General features: G+C 40.1%; 1 protein-coding gene across 8 annotated transcripts in view; it reads right to left on the reverse strand.

The window, feature by feature from the left end:
* The window catches only part of LOC121277052 (uncharacterized protein KIAA1958), a 171158-nt gene that overhangs the window by 146279 nt on the left and 8264 nt on the right, over positions 1-16615 (reverse strand). For 2 of the 8 annotated variants that reach the window (XM_041185973.1, XM_041185977.1), the window contains exons 2-4: positions 9773-10226; positions 8892-8937; positions 699-1876 (exon numbers count right to left, since the gene is read on the reverse strand). In XM_041185973.1, coding sequence (XP_041041907.1) covers positions 699-1842 — 1144 coding nt within the window. In that variant the 5' untranslated portion in view covers positions 1843-1876; positions 8892-8937; positions 9773-10226. Of the gene's footprint in view, positions 1-698; positions 1877-5376; positions 5407-8891; positions 8938-9772; positions 10227-16615 lie in introns of those variants that run through there. The other 6 variants (XM_041185979.1, XM_041185972.1, XM_041185974.1 and 3 more) reach the window with 5 other exon arrangements.

Raw genomic sequence — 16615 nt, forward strand, 5'->3', positions numbered from 1 at the left:
TTAAACAAACTGACCAACACAGCACTGTCCGTTCAGTTTCATAAAACTGGAAAGTTAAATTTAAAGGAAATGAAATCAGATTTTGTTAAAATTTGGTCCTTTTTAAAATTGGCAGAATTTTCCTTCAACCTAAACAAACAGTCTGAGAAAATAGCTTGCCAAACAGAAATATGAAGGTGATTGACTAATTTGGCAATGAATCAAGAGTTTATTGTAGTGTTTATTATAAAAGCTTCATTCATGAGACAGTACACACTTAAATAAGCGAAAAACTTCCATTTTCATCCCAACCCCTTTCCCATCTAATCAATCTATAGAATTGATTTAAAATGAGTAAAACTATTTTTTACTATTTTATCATTAATAGTTTCAAATGAGTATCCCGAAGTGTGTTTCAAAATTACTTATCAACTCTTCACAAGAATAAGAATGTCAACAGCTTTGCTCTTCCAGTAAATATTGAACTACACAGGGAATCAACATGTTTTGTCTGGGCCTTAGGAAAAAATTCAATCTGGTCTCCACTTCAACATCATTTACTTTCACTGAATTTGAAACCAACACACTTGAAAATTAGTTGTTCAAAAAGCTTCAACCTAAATTACCCTTCATGGTGCACTCACAGTTGCAGGAACTTGTGTGTTGTGGGACCGAATTTCAAACTGTACTACAAAAAGTTGAGTTTTAGACCGTCTTACCTGTTGCTGATGATTGTGCACTGGCATCTTTGGCCAGAGATTGGGGCACACTCGACTGTTGCTGACTGGAGCTGACTTCAGGTTCGGCACTGATGGACGGGGACAAAGAGACCTCGCTGGAAGCCCCAGTCTTTACCATCTGTGCCCCTGTGTCTTCGGAAGCGTTCTGCTCCTCTTGGCCGGGAAGCTGGAGGGCCGACAGTGGAATATTGATCTGCTGGTTTCCTCCTGATGTGCTGACTGGCATCTGAAGAACTAATTTCTGCCCAGTTCCTTGACCTCCGTTTGGCTTCTTCTGTGAAGTGGTGCAACTCCGTCCAGACTTTGTGCCCACTGCCCGAGAGGAGGCTGGTGGAATGACAGAAATACCCTGTGAGTCGGTCTTTTCCGGCATGTGACTAGCAGGAAGGAGGGCTGAAGATTTGGTAGGTCCCAAGTAGGAAGCAGGACCAGACTTTGAACCAGACTTCAATGCACCAGGTGAACTATCATTGTCTACAGTGATTTCTGCATTTGTCACAATGTAGTAGTCTTCAGGACCTTCCTGCTTGATCTTCTTAACAATAACTTCATTACTGTTCTCATTAGCAAGGTGGTTTGGTGAATCTGGTAAAAGCGAAGGACCTGCTTCCCGCCTTTTCAGCGAGTTATTTTGTAGCCGAGAATCATAGTCACTGTCTTCATCAGTTACTGAAGACTCGCATGCCATACGAAACAAATCACCTTCATCATCATACTCTTCCACATTCTCATCAACCTCGGAATGTTCACTGTATGAAAAGTCACAGGAATCCCTATTCCTGAGACACTCAGCCTTTCCTTTTGAGGTTCTATTAAGGTATTTCTCCGCTGGGCTTTGCTGGGTCTCTGTTGACATTGCAATAATGCTGGGGCTATCAGAATTAAAGCTTCTACTGTCCTGAAAGCACACCCTGTCTTGGGAGCCTGCCCTGCAAGTAACAGCCAGAGGCCAGTGGTAGGCATGGCCAGCGCCACAACCCCACATTGCGGTGAGGTTTCCATGGGCCCCTTCAGTCAATAAGTGCTTCAGATTTGGAATGAGGGTGCATATGGTTCCATGACTGTGAGCCCAGCTGACCAGTTTGGACAGGTTTTCTGAAGACGTGTGAAGACAGTCTTCCATCTTGTTGGACTCTTATTCATCAACAGTTAGTGTCCTAAAAGGGAAAAAAAAGTAAAAAGAGACATCAGACTGGGCTGCTCTAGTTGCACATTTAATGTGACTCAAAGTGCGCACAAACTGATTGCATCAAACTTGCTTCAAGGGTTCATGTCAAAATAAGACTAGATTTAATAACTAATTATTTAACCATCAATGGTTAACTTTGATTCAAATTAAACAGAACAAGACAGAATTGGGCTCAAACACAGAATGGGAAATCACACTGCTTGAGTAATTATTTCTCCAACATCACTGTGACCCTCATTAATATTCCACTGTACAGTGCAATTAGATTTAATGCACCAAAATTAAATTTTAATTTTTTGTCCACTCAAGATTGCACTTTGTTCTCTCACTCAAAGCTGTTTTTCACTGAAGACTGCAGCCCTCTCCAGTCAGTCAGGAGGCAACAATGATCATGGGATAACATTTTAGCTAATTACATTTGAGATTCCAATCTGTAAACTGGTCACAAAATGAGATAAGCTCCTTTTAGTAGTGCTTCCTGCTGCAGCTCGGGTAAACTGAGAAAGACCACTGAAGTGTTCTGCTCAAGATCAAGTCTGATCCATGGAGTTACTCTCGGCCATCCTTTTCTAAAATAATTAACCTCTTAGCAAAATATTCTCTTAAAATGAAAACTGAAAACATTCGATCTTTTAAAAACAAATTTGACCATGCACTTTGGGGCATCCTGATCTATAAAATGAGGCTTTACAAAAGCAAGACTTTCCTGCATTACACAACGAATGCCCCAAATGAATCTCATGGAATGGAAAAAAGGTGATTAATAAATTATTTTCATTAATGCTTTAAGGCCAATCTTCATTCAGTATAAAACACTGAAAAGTATGCTGGCTATAGTTTTCAGTAACACAGGGTCAATCTCTTAGGGATTGACAAAAACATAAAATAAAAAAAATGATAAAAAACATAAAAACAAAATACTGATGCATTTTACCTCTGCTAAAAAGAAAATCAAGACATGCGGTGGCAAGGTGACTGCACAAAATCTCAGGATAAAGAAATACAGGCTAGACCCATAGTTAATGTTGCGATCACAATTCGTGTACCTGCCTTTCAACCAATTTATTCCCATCCGTTATTGCACGTACAAACCAAGTTTTGTCAAACAAAGGTAGCCAAGTGAGAATTTATTCACAACATTGTTCTTCAAAAATCACACATTGTTTTATTTTATGCTATGCATTCTTCCATTACCTTCCAACATATGGGACAATGAGCTGTGCATTTGTTGGATGGCAATGCTTAAGAATTGCTACATGTCAAGTGCATAATCTGTAAAATAAAAACAGGGGATTTATAGTCTGGCAGCATCTGTGGCTAGAGAAACAGGGTTTACCTTTCAGGTCGAAGCCTTTTCATCAGAACTGGGAAAAAATGAGAAATGCAATAGGTTTTAAGTAGGTCAAATGGAAAAGAATCAAAAATGGCAAGTCTGTGATAGGGCAGAATATGGGATACTTTAAATGACATGGTTGGAGGTGCAAAGCAAAAGGGAGTGGTAATGGGACAAGAAAAGAAACAAATGATGTGTCCCGAGGAGGTGTGAATGGAGAATAATGGACAACTGCCATCCAAAAGCAAAAACAAGAGAAAAACAAGATTAACTGCAAAACATGCAAAGAAGAGGAAACAAAATGGAGGCAGAGATTACAATCTGAAATTGTTGAACTCAGTGTTAAGTCCAGAAAGCAGGAAAGTGCCTAATTGAAAGATGAAGTGCTGCTCTTAACGTTTGTGCTGAGCTTCATAATATTACTGAATGTTGCTACATAAACTGCAGTTTTCAAATTGTGGGGAATTGGCTATTTAAATTGAATAGAAACCAGACATTGTGTGTTATTTTTGGCCCTTTTATAAAGAAGTTTCCATCACCTTATCACACAACAACTACAGCATACTCTTTACAATCACAACATTGAACAATGAGAAAACAACACAGAAATAAAGTATGCAATAAATTTTAATTTTCCTTACATCTTCCAGCAGTGCAAGAATATCAAATCTAAATGATTTTCACTCATGATAGGAAGTTATAATTCTAGACTCAAAAATTGCAAAATGATAATTTAATATTCACTCAAAAAACCTTTCCCCATCAATGTTACTACGGGGGAATTAACTCTTTCTATCAAGTATCAGAATCATAGAACAGGAGGAGGTCATTCAGCTCTCAAGCCTGTGTCACCATTCAATTAGTTCATGGCTGGTCTGTATCTTAACTCCGTTGACCCGCCTTGGATCTATAATGCTTTACACCTTTGCTTAGAAAAAAAATCTGCTGACATCAGTTTTGAAATGTTCAACTGACCTCCGAGCCTCAGCAGCTTTTTGAGTGAGAAGAGTTCTAGACTTCCATTGTGTGAAGAAGTGCTTCCTGACATCACCCCTGAACGGCTGAACTCCAGTGCTAAGGTTATGCCCTCTTGAGCTGGACTCCTTCCACAGAGGAAATGGGTTCTCGCCCCCTACCCTATCAAATCATGTTAAACAACTCAATTAGATCACCCCTTGATCTATACTCAAGGGAATGGTCCCTTCCAGCTGTCGGTTTCTGCCATTTATTTTACAGACCCATGCTTAATTTAGTTAGGTCTAGCCATCAACAGCAACTTGCTTTAAAATAACAACCATAATGTAGTACAACGTCCCAAGATGCTTCACAGGAGCACCATCAAACAAAATGGGACATGGAGCCATGTATGGAGGGGGACAGGTGACCAAAAGCTTGATCAAAGAACTAGGATATTTATTTATTCTTTCATGGGATGTGGCCCATTCCTAACTGCCCTTGAATCGAGTGGCTTACTAAGCCATTTCAGAGGGCAGTTGAGAGTCAACCACATTGCTGTGGGTCTGGAGTCAATTATCACAGGAAGTCTGATACTGGTCCACATATGGAGATATTGGGACAGGTGATCAAAAGCTTGGTCAAAGCTTGAGTTTAGCAGGTGTACTTATATTAGGTAGAGAGACAGAGAGGGAATTCCAGGGTTTCAGGCCTGAACAGCTGAACAGACTAATACCAATGGTTCAGTGATCAAAATCTGGATGCACAAGGGGCCCAAATTGGAGGAGTGCAGAACTCTCAAAAGGATTATTGGGCTGGAAGAGATTACAGAGATAGGTATTAAAGGAACAAGATGAGGGCAAGACTAAATTCCTCTAACCCACCTCCCTCAGCAACAGTGACAACATCAATAACACTGACTTCTAGATTATTTCTTTTTCAAATGTTCGCCCTCTGATCTCATAATTCCTTCCAATTAATATGTACTCAAGTATTGTCATATGAACAAGCTGCGTTAGCAACTCAAAATCCAAAGTCTTAAGGTTTATCTTTTTCTTAAAAAATGACTCAACAGTCTAGCTGTCTATGGTCACCAGTTCAACTGAGAAACTCACTCAGAAGAAATGACATTAGGCACAGGTATCCTTCATGTTGAAAGGGTAAATAGAAAATGTACACACCTAACATTGGTCTTTCCACAAGCTTCTGTTTTCGACAGTCAGCTCTGCGAAAGTTTGGAATGAGTATTAATCAGCTGTCAGGATGATTTATAGCACTATCCTACTCATTGATGCAGATCCTCAAGTTAAAATTCAGTCAGAGTCCACATCACTCTGGCATGGTGACAATACTTTTTTGAAGCTATGAACATGTTCCAGAATTTAATCAATTCGGCAGCAGAAGGATTACAAGACACTGTCCTTTTTTCTACTTTACTCAGAAGTGGGCTGGATTAGAACTCTGGCAGTAATCTCATTGGGTTTACAGTAGAATGCTGCTTTGCTGGAAGGCTGCCCTTAACTTTCTGAACACACAGCGACAGCATCCTATTCTGAAGTAGAAAGCATTATGACAGGTAGTTTCAATTGAGCACAAGTGTGCAGAAGCACAATGCACTCTGAAATCCATGCAAAGTCTCACTGAAGTTTCCACTGAAGATGTGTTTAACACACCCCACAAAAGCATCTCCTAATTGCCAAACACTCAAGTTTGAGAGTTCTTTTCTTTTTTATAAAAAAAAAGTTTGAATTAATTTGTTCCCACGGCAGGGAACTGGCAACCCTGAAAATTTATCTGGGTGTTTCAGTCGACTCCAAATAAACATGCAGCTGATACGATCGCAGAATGCACAGTCCATTCTGAAAGCATCAAATTCCTGACCCCCACCCCCACGAAAGGCTCCCAGTTATTGTGTTTGTAATGTTCAGCAGAGTAAGTACAAACCTCCCGCTGTCATTCTTCAGCCACAGCCAGCCGTACATTTTAGAAGTCTAACCAGTTCTGGGCAATGGAGTTATTTTTTAAATTCTGCCTCAATAAGACTAAATTGCTAAATGATCCAGTAAAAAGCCACAGCCGAGCAGTTTGCAACTGATAATCATTGGCTGGTCATTTACAGCAATCCCAGTGCAAGCATTAAGTGCCTGGACAAACTAGTCACACATTTATCAGAATGCAACTCAAGTAACTAAAATCCTCAAGCAAACAGTGAAACATTTATGGCCAGAGGCATTGCTTAGAAGCACAACTCGGACACATGTTACAAAACTCTGGGTGTGAATGGGGGAAGCCAACTACCTCGACACAGCTGGAAAAGTAAAGCTGTCCAGACAATTCTTATAGCTTTACAAATCACATGCATAAGCAAGGTGCCAGATAGGTCTGCTGCAAAATTTACTTAGCAGAATTAAAGCGGATATATTGTACAACCCTGTCGATAATTAACCCTGAATTTGCTGTGATGTTAGTAATTAAATAGCCAGCTATTACATAATGATCAAACATTCCAATACCTTAAATAAATTGGTAGAAATACGTAGGCAATGACAGTATAAATGGACTACATACTGCATGGAAACAACCTCATTCAGATTACACTTTCCCAGTTAATCTGCTTCAGTGTTCAGGAAAGAATATGAAAATCAGGTTGAGTTGTATGCAGTGTAAAGAAAGATTTGCATCAATATAGCACTTTTCACAACCACCAACACATCTCAAAGTGCTCTACAGCCAATGAAGTACTTTTGAAGAGTAGTCACTGTTGTAGGAAACACGGCAGCCAATATGTGCACAGCAAGATCACACAAACAACTTGATAACGGCTAGATAATCAGTTTTTGTAATGTTGTTTGAGGAATAAATATTTCCAGGACCCTGGGGATAACTCCTCTGCTCTTTTTCAAAATAATGTCTGGGGATCTTTCAGATTCACCCGAGCAGGCAGATGGGGTCTTGGTTTAATGTCGCATCTGAAAGATGACACCTCCGACAGTGCAGAACTCCCTCAGTACTGCACTGGATATCAGTCTTGATTTTTGTGTTCAAGCCCTGGAGTGGGACTTGAATCTGGGACCTTGCTGTGACTCAGGGGTGATACAGTCACCATCTGTCCCAATGCACATACCCACCCAATTTGATATCATATGCCCATGGTTTTAAATTTATCTAAGCTTAACATTGCTGGGAAAAGAAGGCAATATCACTCCCAATACAATCATCTCCCTCTCTTGCCGCTCCCCAGATTACCACACCCTCAACCCACCCAATGAATATATTGGAGAGGCCTTTCTCTAGATTACTATTGGAAACCAGAGCCAGATCTTCCACAGGCAAGCACATATTAACAATTTAAAGAACTCAAAACCTCGACAGGTGCATCAATCAATGATTACGCAACTCACTAGGAAATATTCATGTCGTCTACAGAAGCACATTATAGTATTGGCCAGTTTTTCAGGTTTTATGATATATTGCATTATAGGGACAATTAGAAAAGCTGGCATTTTCCAAAATAATACGACACAGCCACACGTTGCTGCTGAATGAGTCAGAAAACTTCATTAGCATAAAATTCTTCATGGCTTGCAATTTACTTTAATACAGCGTAGCCAAATTGGTGTGAAGTTTGGATTGAATCCCAAATGAAAAAAAGCAGGATTGGAATTGTTTACCCAGCATTTTGTAAAGACCTGAAGTGGACTGTTATAAAATTTATCTCACTCCATGGTCACTGATTGCCCCATTTCAGAATGACTATAGGAAATATGACATTTCTAGAGCCAATAGTTTACAGAAAAACAGAAGAGCACATCTCTGTCTTTTAGACACTGCTTGGTCTATAACTTAAAGGCAAATGACACAAGGTATATTCACAAACTAAACATATATTGTGTGTTTACTTGAAGATAGCAACAATTTCAAGCACATCTGTCTTTATTATGTGTTAACATGGAAAGCACTAGCTGTGGTGAACGCACATTTTTGTTCTATAGGCCCTCCAGGCTTCGTGGAATCTGGTTAACTGGAACTGGAGTATGTTAATTTCATGCAGAACCCTAATTTGTCCAATTGTATCAGCCTAGTTCAGTAGTAGCATTTCTTCGCATCCCGGTCACAAGATTCAGAGATTAAGCATTGTAGCAGGACTTGAAATCTCACATTCTAATCTGACACTTGTGGCTGTACAGAGGTACTGTTACATTCCCCTGGTGTCCTGGCCAGCAGTCCAGCCTGGATGAACAAGTGCGTGTAAGCTGTCTACTTACATAACAGCAGCGAGCTGTTATGTATTATGTTACATAACAGCTCACTGCTGTTATGAAGTGCTCCATGAGCTGTGAAACCTTCAAGGGCAACTTGAGGAGCACCATAAGCTCGTCTCACTCACTGAGTCTCAGTTACACTTACCATCCATGTTCAAGAAGACCCATGTTCACAGGGCAGACTGAAGACTTACATCTAAGCCTCAGATAGACAGACTGACCTAGTGCGAATAGCTCTCTGACCTTCTGCTCCCCAAAAATCAAAAGAGAAATTGCACCCCATTATTTTGTGACCAAGTACATTGGTTTCTAATGGATTGTCTTAGGAATAAGTGATATAGTCATTTTACTGCAACACAGAACAACAGCACAGTATATCATGCTCCTAAACATCAGCAATACGGATTGGTATGCCATCAGTATGTTACACTGACCTCAGCAGTTGCATAAGGAGATGTTAAGCGACGATCAGACATTTCTCTAGGTGGTGGGAAAAGAAGAAAAGAAGTCAAATTCAGATGTGCTCCCCTGGAGTCAATACAGAACAGGTCAAGATATGCCCTGCATGGATGAGGAGGATAGATAATGGAAGCGCTACCCTCAAATAATATGCTGAACGCAGAGAATGCATTACAAGACAGGAACTTGCTTGTGGCTATATTTTATTGGAAATGTTTCAGTTAGTTGTAGCTTCTTGAAAATGCCAAAAAACAACTGTACTGATCACTTAGAGCCTGAAATAGCTATACTGAGAACTAAGCTGGGAGGGGCCATCACACTGATTGTGTAAATGAGTGTCACCTTTTCATTCTCATCCATGTGCTAAAAAGCTGCCTTCCTTCCACACTTAATTCCTTTTACACCACACACTGGCTTTGAAAAACAGAAACTCACACACACCCACCAGTTTTTCACATCTCCACAACTTCTGCCACAACAAAACTTAATTCCATTTTAAAATTATTCATGTATGTGCACCATAAAATTCACACTCGAGCCAACAGCTTGATGAGATGAATATTTCCACTCATGTGTCAAATCATAAGTTACTGTAGGATTCATCAGTTGTGAGATACTGCATGTGAGGCTGCGATAATTCACAAAATGAGAACTTTCTGGTCATCTTCAAAAAGAGTAGAGGCATTCATCTCATGACACTGTTGGCCACAGCATGTCCGTGTTTGGACAACAATCAGCCACAAGGTAATCGGATTTTACAAATGGCAAGACATAAGGCAAAACAATGGCCTATGGCATTGGTTCTCAAACTTTTTCATCCACAGACCACTTAGGCAGGAGAAAAGGCTTATCTCACCCACTTTCACTTGCCACCATAAAAATGCTCATCAACATTCATGTGAAGAATGGTGCTGCTTTTGAGGAGATACCAATCAGGTGATGTCTGGTTCCAAGCTGGAGAGCTTCAGTCTCATGTCAGGGCCCAAAGTTCAGCTGATTCCTCTTTGTTGATAGCCGCACAAGTGTTGAAAATCCAATCTTGCAGTTGTATGTTGTGACAGTAATATAAATCACGTTTACAAAACTACTTCGCTGTTGCTCGCGCTTATGATGACTTGTGCTGCGCACTCGGAAGCCAGTCTGGTTGCGTGGCATCACACAAGTGGCGGCGATGAGGAGGGTCCTGGCCTGTTCTGTTGTCTGGCCCATGGCTGTGACTTTGCAAACCTGGAGGGCCATGCGGAGGAACCTTGCACACCATGCTTTGAGATCCACTGTCCTACCGTTTTACGAAGTTATATTTGCTTTTCCTTAATCAGACATAGTGGGGAGAAAAAAAAATTACTTATGTTGAAAAAAGCATCTTTAACAACAGGGGTGGAAGAGAGGAAAAAATTAAATGGAACTTCCTGAAGTATCAAATTAAACATTACAGCCACTAAATTAAACACTGATTGCCCAATTTTTTTAAGCAATTCAATGTTAGCTTTGGGCAATTGCTTTCAATTGTATCTTACACCTGTTAATCAAGTTCTTGAAAAGCACTTCTATATAGGAGAGAAGCGGGATAGATTGCTAGCAGAAATTAATTACAATTCAAGTATTTTGCTTTCACGTTCGCAGTGACTCTTAGTTACATAAACACTATGATATCCTCCTACCTAAGGAAAAAAATCAAATCTCATTAAAATAATTATATTTATGGTACAATCTACTGACCAACTGAATACTCCATGTAAAATAAGCCCCATTAAGGATACTGACCAGTATAATATATTCTTAACATCTTGGCTAAATGTTGGCTTACAACCTTCCCAAACTGAAGTCAACTGAGTAACCCAAATCAAGACATAACACTCACCTCGACTCCCTGACAATTTAACTCTTAAAAACAGCTTAAGCATTGCTGAAAAAAGGAGACTTACTGTCAAAGCTTTTAGTCTTGCACTCATCAGGACAATTTGCAAGACCAAATGAAAGTGGAACAACAATTTATACTGTCTGAAAAGAGTGCTGATTGGTTGGCAAGTGGACTCTAATTGGTAGAAGCGTTGCCATGCAGAATGCACCAGTTGATGGTGATTGACAACTGCCAAGCATTGTTTGAAATTTAAACCAGGCAGCTTGACTCTGATTGGTTCATTCCTCAGGGCAAAGCCATGACCAGCGAATGGCTGTCACTTATTTTGTTTAGCTAAAACTGACGCAGTGTGTGTACATGTTCATTCTGTCTGCAAACAAGGCCCCGTGTATTAATATATATAGCTTGCAGTATACGCAAATGCCCAACACGGCCTCACCCCCAAGTGACAACCTAAACAGCTTAAACATAAAATCAAACAGGAAAAGTTAAGGCTGCACAACCAGTGCCAACTGACCCAAGATGCGGCTTCCAATGTCCATGTTTAATGCACATCAAACAAAATTAACTCTGCCTGAGCTGTATGTGCTGGCAAGATCTTTGTTACAGAAGTCTACTGTACAATCCACAGCTTTGTTTGTGCATAGGCGATCATTTGGAAAGTACTAACCTTAAACTTGCAACTGTCTCCCTGCCCCCTGCCTTCAACAATGCCTGCAATTTCATCGATCTGAGGTTTTTTTAAAAAAAACAATTGCCTGTTGTAAAAATGACAGCATTTTTTCTTTGATGACACCCTGTCCCTCGTCTCTAGCACTGTTCACTTTCAAAGTTTTAAATCAGGAATGTAATGAGACCAGATGCCATATGCAAGGTGTCTGGTAACTGGCAGGTGGCAGTGGTATTGGGTTATCAGCAGTTGAAACTGCACAGAAACTAGATACAATTTAAATGACTCAGTAATATACAGACTGCAAGATACGATCGTATCATGCCTTGGTTCAGGTTACTGCACACACAAACACCACAACCCTTCACTTAGCTTCTTTGTGACATTCTGATCATCATGACCCAGACACGAAATAAACATAGTTTATAAACCTGTTAATGGGGCTGTTGTGATAGCCAAAATGGGATGCAAGTGATTTAATTAGCACTTCATCATTCAGAGAGGGTTTTTGAAGCTCAAGCTGGCACCTCGGATAGTCAAAACTGCGAGGATATAATTAGCCATTTTGTCTCATGAAACACTGCACTTGTAAGTCTACAGAAATGTAGCACTTGATTTAATTTCTTTTAAAAAAGGGAATGACAAAGACTCCACTCCCACCCCCAATCCAATACTGTCAAGCTTCAAGTTAACTCCATTTCATTGAAGACATTCTAATCAGCTTCCAACATATTTTAGCAAAAAGATACAGTGCTGCTTGGATGTACAAGCAGCCCCACTTCAGGATCCTCACTAGAACACTAACTTTATCCAAACATTTCTGCTCCACAGATTGAGTTGGGTCGTAAAGATTTATTTGACTTGCATCCACCACAGCAATTAATGAAGCCAGTTCATCAACACAAGAATAATAAATGGTTGACAACATGTTACAAAGCAGTAATTCAACTGAATGGGTTGGACAGAGCCAAAAACCGTGAGAGCACAGTCCAGTTTATAATGATCCAAACAACTGCACGATCAGAATACCGTTTAAACTCAGTGCCAGACATTTCTATTTTTTTTCTTTATTCTTTCATGGGATGTGGCATCGCTGGCATGTGTTGCCCATCCCTAATTGTCCCTGAACAGAACATTTCAGAGGGCAGTTAAGTGTCAACCACATTGCTGTGGGTCTGGAGTCACATGTAGGACAGCAAATTTCCTTCCCTAAAGGACATGAGATAACCAGATGTGTCTTTACGACAATCAATGATAGTTTCATGATCACCACTGCTGAGACTAGCTTTTATATTGCAGATTTTATTAATTGAATTTAAATTCCACCAGCTGCCATGGTGGGATTTGAACCCATGCTCAGTCCAGTGACATTACCATTATGCCACTGTCTTCCCATGTAGGGCGGCAGACACAATGGTTCTATCCTCTATGAGGATATGAGCTTGTACCCACTGTACATCTACGCTCAGTGTTCATTCATCCAATTAACAAATTTAACAAATAAACCAAAACACCACGGTTTCCCCCTTTTTTGGTTATGTGAAAAGTGCCTCGAGGGCAGTTAGAAGTAGTGATGCTGGTGAAAGGATTATAAAGACGACAGCATTGTGAACTTGAATGTGTCTGTAACATCACTCGACCAATCCTGAAGTAATAACAGTCCTTGGTCAGTGCTGCCCAACTAGAAGAAATTATATATTAAAGTCTAAAAGGCAATTGATTTTTTTTGCAGAAGGCTCTGGTCTGAAGTAAGTCATACTAACTAAACCACATGATTGCTGTCACATGCCAGGATTTTCAGTCAGGGAAGCAAGGAACATTCCAGTGTACTTGCATCAATGTCCTGTTGTCACTGTTGAATAACAAATTTTTAACATTAGTTCTTTCCTGGAATCTGGAAAATGTTTCCTCTCCATTGGTTGTAGGCTACCTCCATGAATAGTTTGCTTTGATAAGCTATAGATCATTACCATTCTGTCTCTTAGCTACAAATCACGCTTGGTAACTTAATCCTTTTAAAGCTGTGAAAATAAGACTTTAGTGCAGTTAGTAGGAAGGATACACTGAAGAACAAATTTATTGTGGCCTACACCTTTTCCACACCAATAACCATTTTCAACAATTCATAATGTGTATTATTGGAATCTAGTCTATTAATTGTTTGCTGGTTTCAATATTAAAAGACACTAAATGTTTGAGCTAGTTTGTTGGAGCAGTAGGTAAATGTCTCAAGATGGGCACTGAGCCACACAGATCAGAAAAGGCTTGAATTCACAGTCAAGCTTAGTTAGCTATCTTTAGGGCAACTTGTAAGGTATTATAACATTTGCCTGACTGTCACCAAGCTAGGAGTAATAATGGGAACCTCAACCTACCCCAGTTCTGTAACTTCTTCCAGTCTTGCAACCCTGCAAATCTCAGTGTTTCTCGAATTCTGGCCTCTTGGTTTTTGCAAATTCTCAGTGCTTCTCCATTAGTGGCTCTGCCTTTAGCCATCAAGGCCCTAAGCTCTTGAATTCCCTCCCTAAACCTCTCTCTCCTCAAACTTATCTCTTTGACTAGTTTTTGTTGCCTGTCCTAATATTTCCTTATATAGATCATTGCCAAATTATATTTGATAAGGCTCGAATGATGCACCTTGGAATATTTTACAACATAAAAGGCACTACAATATTAGAAGCTTTGGCAAACAATAAAGATTCAATCTTAAAATAACTGTCTAAGCACTTGTTTAACAATGACCACATCCCTTGATTTTAGAAAACCAGAGCTCTATACATTAAACAAACTTAAGCACAGCTCTGCTTTCTAGACTTCCAGCTGTTGCTGATGTTTTGGAAGTTAGGAAAAATCTCCTATCCTGTGAGCTTGTTTCCATCAATACAACCTGAAAGGTAAACCAGCACAGACATGGTCAGGATGACCTGAATGGTCTCCACGTTGTAAATTTTCAATGATTTCTATGGTCTGCGGGACCACTTTTAAAGTTTCAAAACTTTACTTCTGCACTGACTGCAACCAATGCACTAGAAATAACACTGAATATATATACAAGCATGGATGATCTCGCAGCCATGCAAACACCGTACATCAGCATAGGACAGCATTAGTAAAGTGAGAGAACACAAAATGTTGAGTGATCAAATGAGCAGACTTGTCTTAATTAATGACTATCAAAATTGTGCATTTTAAAATTGCTTTTCAATTGCAAATTGAATGCTCTCTTAAGGAGAGAGCTTTGTGAATAAGCATGCTTTCCCAAGATATAGTTAGTTATCGATTAACGTGGTCCAAGTGCTCCATACAAATTAAACTATAACCATTCAAGGTATAAATTGCAAAGGACACAGTGCGTCAGATACAGGCTCACATCCTGCACAGGTCAATGGTCATTAAACAGGCTGCACTGATGCACTGTTTTACTTCCCCAACAGCAATTCAGCTAGAATTGAAGATGCATTAAAAATATAGGTATTTTGTCCATATGTAGGCTGCAGGCAGCTGTTACCACGCAATGATCACAATGAGTAGGAGGTTGCCGGGTGATATTAATGGCAGTCAAAATAAAGTGATTACTAATTTGTCACTTGAATTCTCCAATGAGAATGCCATCTTGTACTCAATATCTGCCCCGGCCCACAAACACAGAAGCAGATACCAATGTGAAAATTGACAGCCAGGACACAGTTGTCTTCTAGATAATCAAGTTTATCAACAACAATTTGCATTTATATAGCACCTTTAATACAACAAAATTTCCCAAGGCGCTTCACAGCAATGTTATCAAACAAGACAAGATTCAACACTTGAGTCGCATATGGCGATATTAAGACAGGAAACCAAAGGCTTGATCAAAGAAGTAACTTCTATGGGGCATCCTACAGGAAGAGAGAGAGGAGTGGAGGCATTGAGGGAGGGAACTCCCAGAGCTTAGGGCCAAGGCAGCTGAAGACATGGTCGTCAATGGTGGAGCGATTAAAATCGGGGAATGCACAAGCAGTCAGAATTGGAACAGCACAGAGAACACGGAGGGTTGTCATGCTGCTGCAAGAGGCTAGAGATCGGGGGAGGGGCGAGGACATGAAGGGATTTGAAAACAAGGATAAAAATTCTAAAATTGCGACCTTGCCAGAGTGAGAGCCAATTTAGGTCAGTAAGCACAGGTGTGATGGGTGCAAGTTAGCATATGAGTAGCAGAGTTTTAGATGACCTTAAGTTTAAGTGGGGTGGAAGATAGACCCAGCCAGGAGTGCATTGGAACAGTCAATTTATCAAATGACTAGTTCTGTTACTGATCTGAAGTCTCAGGTTCAATCCATGTCTGCACTATTAGCTTATCTCACTTAGGGACTGCAGTGGGGTTGCAAATGGCTTTAAAACCACAGATGCAGAGAGGGAGATGCCAGATTTACTCCCATGGTCACTTTCCAGAAGACAGTGGCAATACAGAAAAAAAACACGATTGGGCTAGCTATGGTACCTTTCTTCTACCACATTCAAATGACTCACTGACATGCAATATGACCACCATGTGAACAAAGGTGACACTTTATATGGAACTACTATCCCAGCAAGAGATCAACTACTTTAAAAGAGGGAGTGGAGGAAAGGCTGGTTGGGAAATGGCTTCAAATTCCCACTTGTAAGCAAGAATCAAAACTAGAAGCCATGAATACAAGATAGTTACCAATAATTAAATGGAAAGCTCAGGGAAAAAAAAAATTCTGTACACAGAGACATTGTGGAACTCGCTACCAGGTCGAGCAAATGAGGCAAATAGAATACCTGCATTTAAGGAGAACCAAGACAAACATGAGGGAGAAAGGAATAGAAGGATTTGTTGATGGAGTTAAATGAAGTCAGATGGGAAGCAGCTCATGTGGAGAAACCGGTGGTCTGAATGCCCTATTTCTGTGCTGTGCATTCTATGTAATTCTATGCAAATCACTGCAGTGTTATCACGACAAACTGACTGGGTAGTAATCTGCAGCTGATTGTAAGAAAATGTATTAATATCAATATGCTGAAAACAGCATGAGCTGCGTGTTTTTGAGATTGTATAAACACAGAGCACATGCAGCATACCAGTTCCCATTTGCAACAATATTCAAATTCCAGATTAATATTTGCCCACACTGCACAATGGGCAACACATCCTTAGCTGCAGT

This window comes from Carcharodon carcharias, chromosome 4, assembly GCF_017639515.1.
Source record: "Carcharodon carcharias isolate sCarCar2 chromosome 4, sCarCar2.pri, whole genome shotgun sequence".
In the NCBI taxonomy this organism is placed as follows: domain Eukaryota; kingdom Metazoa; phylum Chordata; class Chondrichthyes; order Lamniformes; family Lamnidae; genus Carcharodon; species Carcharodon carcharias.